General features: G+C 35.3%; 1 protein-coding gene across 1 annotated transcript; it reads left to right on the forward strand.

Annotated features, from left to right (window-relative positions):
• Positions 1–1413: 1413 nt before the first annotated feature.
• Positions 1414–2280, forward strand: LOC130966604 (uncharacterized). Its single transcript, XM_057891419.1, has one exon. It carries the CDS (start codon positions 1414–1416, stop codon positions 2278–2280), a length of 867 nt encoding a protein of 288 aa, XP_057747402.1.
• Positions 2281–10180: the final 7900 nt, after the last annotated feature.

Below are 10180 nucleotides of genomic sequence, written 5' to 3' on the forward strand. Positions count from 1 at the left end.
AAAAAATAATTAAAATATTAATTATATCAATTATATTATCATGTAATTATTGAATTAAGTGTAGAACTTATGCTTTTGATGATATTATCAATTATATTTGAACTTTTGAAGCAACTAAAATATCCTTAATTAATTTTTTAAATAACAAAATAACATTTTAAAATTAATTTTAAAATAACTAAAATACTATTATAGAATTATTCATATTGTTTGATTGTATTAAAAATGAGAAATTCGATTTTGATTTTTACAAGACTAAAACACTTTTTAGTTTAATTTAAATGACTAAGGTATCATCTTTAAAACTCAAACAAAAATAATTTTTTAGTATTAATTTTGAAAAATACTAACCCTTCAGGTCTAAGGATGTTTAATTGTATTTGAAAATTAGTATTTGAATTTCATTATAAAAACAAAAATTTTCGTAGAATTTATATATTTTAAGAGACTAAAAACTTTTTAACATTAATTTTAAAAAGACTAAATTAACGAAGTTATTAATTTATATTGTATGATTGTATTAGAGATTATAAATTTTATATATAAAAAAGACTCAAATAATCTTATACTAAACTTTTAAAAGATTAAATTAACCTTGTTAGGATTAATCTCAAATGACTAATTAAAATACGCTTTTATCATTAAACGTACCTTGTTAGAGAACCCCAACATTATCTTCAATTCTATTATTTATCTTGGTCCTTTAAGCACTCAAATATACTTTCACCATCTTAGAAAGCTATCAAAACGTACAATCAAAAGGCATAAATGCATAATGGATACCTTAAGAAGGTATAAGACAAGAGAAAGGAAAATCAAGAGATCAGGTACATTTTTCTTATTACAGCTATTCTAAGAGTACTACTAATTTTAGTATCGAAGTGCTCTATAGGTCACTCCTAACTTGGTGTTGATATGTCCAACTTTAGAACCTTTAAATCTCATATAGTATGAATAGACAGAATAATAGAAAATTTTATTTTAAGATAATTTAATAATTTTAGAGTGCAAATAATTTAAATAAATAAATTTTTTGTATTTTTTTTAACAATAGTTACAAGACAACATAATATAATTAGCAAGAAAATATATGATATATTCACATCACAATGTCATTATTAAGTCATTAAGTCTCTAAAAATAATTTTTATATAATATAATATGATTCTTTATTTTAAATATCTCATGTATGGATATTTTTTTCTTTTTTCTTGTAGTGTCTATTCTAGAGAAAAGTTAGTGTAACTCAATTGTAAATGCCCAATCTCTATCTATATTTTATTTAACTACTGAGCGATGAAAAATCTAGAACGCTCTCCTAGGGTTCCTCCACAAGTGGAGGACCTCATACAAAGAAGCACTAAAAAAGTCAAAACCCATAGTGAAGTTAATCTAAATCAACCCATAAAAAGCATGGATATGAGGGTTGAAAATACTTCTGAGATCTCACCTAATCTTAAGGCATCTTACAAGGACTCCTTATTGACCCCAATTGGTCCCATGGTGGAAGACATGGATGAGGCTCTTGATGATGTTGATGAAGATGCATCGAACCCGGAAGACCGGTGGTACAAGTATGAAGAGGAGGTGCCGAAAGGAGATAAGCCCTATGATCCATGTCCGGTGATCCATGTTTCTAAAGAAGAATTTGACGAATGGTGTAAACCTTGGCACGCGACGCTGATCGTTAAAGTCATGGAAAAGAGAGTCCATCTTGGATTTTTAGAACAATGTCTCAATAGAGATTGGGTCAGAAAAGGTAAGATCAATGTTCTTGATATGGATCGTGATTATTTTCTTGTTCATTTTTCAGAAGAGGAAGACTATTCACATGCACTTACTGGAGGACCATGGATGATCGCGGGCCACTACCTTATTGTCCAAAGATGGAGATCTTTCTTCCTTTCAACCGAAAACGTAGTCAAAAAAATCGCAGCATGGATCCGTATTCCTAACCTACCTATTGAATTATATAATCATCGTTTTCTATCAAGAGTTGGTTCTGCCATAGGCACCATGTTAAAGATTGATCGTACAACGTCTATTCACTCTCGCGGAAAATTTGCTAGAATATGCGTGGAAATCGATCTATCAAAAAAGCTGGTACCTAGAATCTCTGTCCTGGAAACTACTCTCAACATTGAGTATGAAGGTTTACACCTCATCTGTTTCTCTTGTGGAAGATATGGTCATAGGGCAGAACATTGCCTTGAATCCCCTGTTAGCAATGACAACAATCACCATGAAAGTAACACCGCGGAAGAGATGGGAGGAATATGAGTTAACACCGTCGCTGAGATGAAAGATACTGAAACAACTCAGGTTTTCGGTGCCGATCATGAACCAAGCAACAATCAAGGAGTAGTTTCAGAATCAAATCTTTCCAAAAAAAATAATCAAGACCCGTCAGAATTTGGGCCATGGATGTTGGTAAGAAGGCAAGTGATGAGCGGATAATTTATACGCTTTTTGGCATTGTTTTTAGGTAGTTTTTAGTAAGTTCAAGCTACTTTTAGGGATGTTTTCATTAGTTTTTATGTTAAATTCATATTTCTGGACTTTACTATGAGTTTGTGTGTTTTTCTGTGATTTCAGGTAATTTCTGGCTGAAATTGAGGGACTTGAGCAAAACTCTGAAAAAGGCTGACAAAAGGACTGCTGATGCTGTTGGAATCTGACCTCCCTGCACTCGAAATGGATTTTCTAGAGCTACAGAACTCCAAATGGCGTGTTCTCAACGGCGTTGGAAAGTAGACATCCAAAGCTTTTCAGCAATATATAATAGTCCATATTGTATTCGGAAATTGACGACGTAACTTGGCGTTGAACGCCAAGTACATGCTGCTGTCTGGAGTTAAACGCCAGAAAAACGTCATGATCCGGAGTTGAACGCCCAAAACACGTCATAACTTGGAGTTCAACTCCAAGAAAAGCCTCAGCTCGTGGATAGATTAAGCTCAGCCCAAACATACACCAAGTGGGCCCCGGAAGTGGATTTATGCATCAATTACTTACTCATGTAAACCCTAGGAGCTAGTTTATTATAAATAGAACTTTTTACTAGTGTATTAGACATCTGAGGGACGATTAGTTCTCAGATCATGGGGGCTGGCCATTCGGCCATGCCTGAACCTTTCACTTATGTATTTTCAACGGTGGAGTTTCTGCACACCATAGATTAAGGGTGTGGAGCTCTGCTGTACCTCAAGTTTCAATACAATTACTATTACTTTCTATTCAATTCTCTTTTATTCTTATTCCAAGATATACGTTGCACTTCAACTTGAAGAATGTGATGATCCGTGACACTCGTCATCATTCTCACCTATGAACGCACGTGATTGACAACCACTTCCGTTCTACCTTAGGTCGGGCGCATATCTCTTAGATTCCCCAACAGAATCTTCGTGGTATAAGCTAGATAGATGGCGGCATTCATGAGGATCCGAAAAGTCTAAACCTTGTCTGTGGTATTCCGAGTAGGATTCTGGGATTGAATGACTGTGACGAGCTTCAAACTCCTGAAGGCTGGGCGTGATGACAAGCGCAAAAGAATCAAGGGATTCTATTCCAACCTGATTGAGAACCGACAGATGATTAGCCGTGCTGTGACAGAGCATAGGAACGTTTTCACTGAGAGGATGGGATGTAGCCACTGACAACGGTGATGCCCTACATACAGCTTGCCATGGAAAAGAGTAAGAAGGATTGGATGAATGTAATAGGAAAGTAGAGATTCAAGAGGAGCACAGCATCTCCATACACTTATCTGAAATTCCCACTATTAATTTACATAAGTATCTCTATCCTATTTTATTTTCTGTTTATTTTTATTAATCATATTTGATTTTCTAAATTCCATAATTTTATCCTCCTGACCGGGATTTACAAGATGACCATAGCTTGCTTCATACCAACAATCTTTGTGGGATCGACCCTTACTCACGTAAGGTATTACTTGGACGACCCAGTACACTTGCTGGTTAGTTGAACGGAGTTGTGTCCACACATAAGTGCCATAATAATGATTCCATACAACAACAAAGAATACTACATTGATGTGATCACAATTTCGTCCACCAAGTTTTTGGCGCCGTTGCCGGGGACTGTTCGAGTATGGACAACTGACGGTTCATCTTGTTGCTCAGATTAGGTAATTTTCTTTTCAAAAATCTTTTTCAAAATTTTTCTTTTATTTTTCGTTTTTCTAAACTTTATTTTCGAAAAAATTAATAAAAATTCAAAAAAAAATTCATAAAATCATAAAAATAAAAAATTATTTTGTGTTTCTTGTTTGAGTCTTGAGTCAATTTTTAAGTTTGGTGTCAATTGCATGCTTTAAAAATTTTTCTTGCATTTTTTTCGAAAATCCCATGCATTCATAGTGTTCTTCATGATCTTCAAGTTGTTCTTGATAAGTCCTCTTGTTTGATCTTGATGTTTTCTTGTTTTGTGTTATTTGTTGTTTTTCATATGCATTTTTCGTTTGTTAGAGTCCATGCATTAAAGATTTCTAAGTTTGGTGTCTTGCATGTTTTCTTTGCATCAAAAATTTTTTTCAAAATTGTGTTCTTGATGTTCATCATGATCTTCAAAGTGTTCTTGGTGTTCATCTTGACATTCATAGTGTTCTTGCATGCATCTTGTATTTTGATCCAAAATTTTCATGTTTTGGGTCATTTTTGTGTTTTTCTCTCTCATCATTAAAAATTCAAAAATAAAAAAAATATCTTTTCCTTATTTTTCTCCAAATTTTCGAAAATTTGAGTTGACCAAGTCAAAAATTTTTAAAATTAGTTGTTTCTTATGAGTTAAGTCAAATTTTCAATTTTAAAAATCTTATCTTTTCAAAATCTTTTTCAAAAATCACATCTTTTTTATTTTTTTTATAATTTTCAAAATTTTTTTTTTAAATATTTTTCAAAATCTTTTTCTTATCTTTTACATCATATTTTCGAAAATATAATCAATAATTAATGTTTTGATTCAAAAATTTGAAGTTTGTTACTTTCTTGCTAAGAAAGGTTCAATCTTTAAGTTCTAGAATCTTATCTTGTAGTTTCTTATTAGTGAAGTAAATAATTTCAAATTTTTAAATTAAATCTTTTTTTTATCTCTTATCTTATCTTTTTCAAAAAAATAAATTTTTTTTTTATCTTTTTATCTTATTTTTTTTATTTCAAAATATCTTATCTAAACTTCTTATCTTCTTATCTTTTCAAATTTGATTTCAAATCTTTTTCAATCAACTAACTAACTTGTTGTTTGTTTCTTATCTTTTTCAAAACCACCTAACTACTTTTCCCTCTCTAATTTTCGAAAATATCTCACCTCTTTTTCAAAAATTCGTTTTGTTTTAAATTTTAATTTTAATCTTATCTTATCTTTAATTTTCAAAAATTACTAACCCCTTTTTCAAAATTATTTTCAAAAATTCTCCCTCTCTTTTCTTATTTTATTTAATTAATTATTTACTAACACTTCTCTTCACTTCTCTTCATCTAAAAATCCGAACCATTCTCCTTTCCTTATCCCCTTTCTTTTTCTACTAACATAAAGGAATCTCTATACTGTAACATAGAAGATTCCTCTTCCTTTTCTTTTTCACTTCTCTTTCATATGAGCAGGAATAAAGAAAAAGGCACTCTTGTTGAAGCAAGGAAGAGACATAGAGGAGCTCAAAGAGCACCATTGGTTCTTCAAGAAGGCGCCACCCTCACTAAGGTGGACTCATTCCTTGGTCTTATTTTCTCTGCTTTTTCGGTTTTTATGCTTCATGTCTATCTAATGTTTGTGTCTTTATTACATGATCATTAGTAGTTAGTAACTATGTCTTAAAGTTATGAATAAATCCATTAATCCTTCACCTCTCTTAAATGAAAAATGTTTTAATTCAAAAGAACAAGAAGTACATGAATTTCGAATTTATCCTTGAATTTAATTTAATTATATTGATGTGGTGACAATACTTTTTGTTTTCTGAATGAATGCTTGAACAGTGCATATTTTTTATCTTGTTGTTTATGAATGTTAAAACTATTGGCTCTTGAAAGAATGATGAACAAAGAGAAATGTTATTGATGATCTGAAAAATCATGAAATTGATTCTTGAAGTAAGAAAAAGCACTGAATGGCGAAAAAAGAATAAATAAATAAATAAAAATAAAAATAGAAAGAAAAAGAAAAAGCAAGCAGAAAAAGCCAGTAGCCCTTAAAACCAAAAGGCAAGGGTAAAAAGGATCCAAGGCTTTGAGCATCAATGGATAGGAGGGCCCAAGGAAATAAAATCCAGGCCTAAGCGGCTAAATCAAGCTGTCCCTAACCATGTGCTTGTGTCATGAAGGTCCAAGTGAAAAAGCTTGAGACTGAGTGGTTAAAGTCGTGATCCAAAGCAGAAAGAGTGTGCTTAAGAGCTCTGGACACCTCTAACTGGGGACTCTAGCAAAGCTAAGTCACAATCTGAAAAGGTTCACCCAGTTATGTGTCTGTGGCATTTGTGTATCCGGTGGTAATACTGGAAAACAAAGTGCTTAGGGCCACGGCCAAGACTCATAAGTAGCTGTGTTCAAGAATCAACATGCTTAACTAGGAAAATCAATAACACTATCCGAAATTCTAAGTTCCTAGAGAAGCCAATCATTCTAAACTTCAAAGGAAAAAGTGAGATGCCAAAACTGTTCAGAAGCAAAAAGCTACAAGTCCCGCTCATCTGATTATAATTAATATTCATTGATATTTTGAGATTTATAGTATATTCTCTTCTTTTTATCCTATTTGATTTTCAGTTGCTTGGGGACAAGCAACAATTTAAGTTTGGTGTTGTGATGAGCGGATAATTTATACGCTTTTTGGCATTGTTTTTAGGTAGTTTTTAGTAAGTTCAAGCTACTTTTAGGGATGTTTTCATTAGTTTTTATGTTAAATTCATATTTCTGGACTTTACTATGAGTTTGTGTGTTTTTCTGTGATTTCAGGTAATTTCTGGCTGAAATTGAGGGACTTGAGCAAAACTCTGAAAAAGGCTGACAAAAGGACTGCTGATGCTGTTGGAATCTGACCTCCCTGCACTCGAAATGGATTTTCTGGAGCTACAGAACTCCAAATGGCGCGTTCTCAATGGCGTTGGAAAGTAGACATCCAGAGCTTTCCAGCAATATATAATAGTCCATATTGTATTCGGAAATTGACGACGTAACATGGCGTTGAATGCCAAGTACATGCTGCTGTCTGGAGTTAAACGCCAGAAAAACGTCATGATCCGGAGTTGAACGCCCAAAACACGTCATAACTTGGAGTTCAACTCCAAGAAAAGCCTCAGCTCGTGGATAGATTAAGCTCAGCCCAAACATACACCAAGTGGGCCCCGGAAGTGGATTTATGCATCAATTACTTACTCATGTAAACCCTAGGAGCTAGTTTATTATAAATAGAACTTTTTACTAGTGTATTAGACATCTGGGGGACGATTAGTTCTCAGATCATGGGGGCTGGCCATTCGGCCATGCCTGAACCTTTCACTTATGTATTTTCAACGGTGGAGTTTCTGCACACTGGTGCACGAAATTGTGATCAATACTTTTCAAAATATAAACAATCCCTAGTAATGGCTCCAAAGACTTGGTGCTCACTACCATGGCATAAACACAACTTCGCACAACTAACCAGCAAGTGCACTGGGTCGTCCAAGTAATAAACCTTACGCGAGTAAGGGTCGATCTCACGGAGATTGGTGGTATGAAGCAAGCTATGGTCATCTTGTAAATCTCAGTCAGGCAGACTCAAATGGGTATAGATGATGAATAAAGCATAAAGATAAAGATAGAGATACTTATGCATATCATTGGTGAGAGCTTCAGATAAGCGTATGAAGATGCCTTCCCTTCCGTCTCTCTGCTTTCTTACTGTCTTCATCCAATCCTTCTTACTCCTTTCCATGGCAAGCTTATGCAAGGGTTTCACCGTTGTCAGTGGCTACCTCCCATCCTCTCATTGGAAATACGTTCCTGATGCCCTATCACAGCATCGGCTATCCATCTGTCGGTTCTCAATCAGGCCGGAATAGAATCCAGTGATTCTTTTGCGTCTGTCACTAACGCCCCGCCCTCAGGAGTTTGAAGCACGTCACAGTCATTCAATCATTGAATCCTACTCAGAATACCACAGACAAGGTTAGACCTTCCGGATTCTCTTGAATGCCGCCATCAGTTCTTGCCTATACCACGAAGACTCTGATCTCACGGAATGGCTGGCTCGTTTGTCAGGCGAGCACTCGGTTGTCAGGCGATCAACCATGCATCATGTTATCAGAAATCCAAGAGATATTCACTAAGCCTCAGATGCTTGTAGAACAAGAATGGTTGTCAGTCACCTTGTTCATAGGTGAGAATGATGATGAGTGTCAATCATCACCTTCATCAAGTTGAAGAACAAGTGATATCTTGGACAAAGAACAAGCGGAATTGAATAGAAGAACAATAGTAATTGCATTAATACTCGAGGTACAGCAGAGCTCCACACCTTAATCTATGGTGTGTAGAAACTCCACCGTTGAAAATACATAAGAACAAGGTCTAGGCATGGCCGAATGGCCAGCCTCCCAAAGTGAGTTCGATCATCAAAACATGATCAAAAGACTCTCTATTACAATAGTAAAAGGTCCTACTTATAGAAAACTAGTAGCCTAAGGTGTACAAAGATGAGTAAATAACATAAAAATCCACTTTCGGGCCCACTTGGTGTGTGCTTGGGTTGAGCAATGAAGCATTTTCGTGTAGAGACTTCTCTTGGAGTTAAACGCCAGCTTTTATGCCAGTTTGGGCGTTTAACTCCCAATTAGGTGCCAGTTCCGGCGTTTAACGCTGGAATTTCTGTAGGTGACTTTGAACGCCGGTTTGGGCCATCAAATCTTGGGCAAAGTATGGACTATCATATATTGCTGGAAAGCCCAGGATGTCTACTTTTCAACGCCGTTGAGAGCGCGCCAATTGGGCTTCTGTAGCTCCAGAAAATCCACTTCGAGTGCAGGGAGGTCAGAATCCAACAGCATCTGCAGTCCTTTTCAGTCTCTGAATCAGATTTTTGCTCAGGTCCCTCAATTTCAGCCAGAAAATACCTGAAATCACAGAAAAACACACAAACTCATAGTAAAGTCCAGAAAAGTGAATTTTAACTAAAAACTAATAAAAATATACTAAGAACTCAACTAAAACTACTAAAAACATACTAAAAACAATGCCAAAAAGCGTACAAATTATCCGCTCATCACACACCATAGATTAAGGGTGTGGAGCTCTGCTGTACCTCAAGTTTCAATACAATTACTATTACTTTCTATTCAATTCTCTTTTATTCTTATTCCAAGATATACGTTGCACTTCAACTTGATGAATGTGATGATCCGTGACACTCATCATCATTCTCACCTATGAACGCACGTGATTGACAACCACTTCCGTTCTACCTTAGGTCGGGCGCATATCTCTTAGATTCCCCAACAGAATCTTCGTGGTATAAGCTAGATAGATGGCGGCATTCATGAGGATCCGGAAAGTCTAAACCTTGTCTGTGGTATTCCGAGTAGGATTCTGGGATTGAATGACTGTGACGAGCTTCAAACTCCTGAAGGCTGGGCGTGATGACAAGCGCAAAAGAATCAAGGGATTCTATTTCAACCTGATTGAGAACCGACAGATGATTAGCCGTGCTGTGACAGAGCATAGGAACGTTTTCACTGAGAGGATGGGATGTAGCCACTGACAACGGTGATGCCCTACATACAGCTTGCCATGGAAAAGAGTAAGAAGGATTGGATGAATGTAATAGGAAAGTAGAGATTCAAGAGGAGCACAGCATCTCCATACACTTATCTGAAATTCCCACTATTAATTTACATAAGTATCTCTATCCTATTTTATTTTTTGTTTATTTTTATTAATCATATTTGATTTTCTAAATTCCATAATTTTATCCTCCTGACTGGGATTTACAAGATGACCATAGCTTGCTTCATACCAACAATCTCTGTGGGATCGACCCTTACTCACGTAAGGTATTACTTGGACGACCCAGTACACTTGCTGGTTAGTTGAACGGAGTTGTGTCCACACATAAGTGCCATAATAATGATTCCATACAACAACAAAGAATACTACATTGATGTGATCACAATTTCGTCCACCAG

The sequence above is a fragment of the Arachis stenosperma genome, chromosome 3, assembly GCF_014773155.1.
Source record: "Arachis stenosperma cultivar V10309 chromosome 3, arast.V10309.gnm1.PFL2, whole genome shotgun sequence".
NCBI lineage: Eukaryota > Viridiplantae > Streptophyta > Magnoliopsida > Fabales > Fabaceae > Arachis > Arachis stenosperma.

What these genes read in the sequence shown, in the direction of transcription:
- LOC130966604 (XM_057891419.1), top strand. Translation starts at nt 1,414, where the DNA reads ATGGATATGAGGGTTGAAAATACTTCTGAGATCTCACCTAATCTTAAG.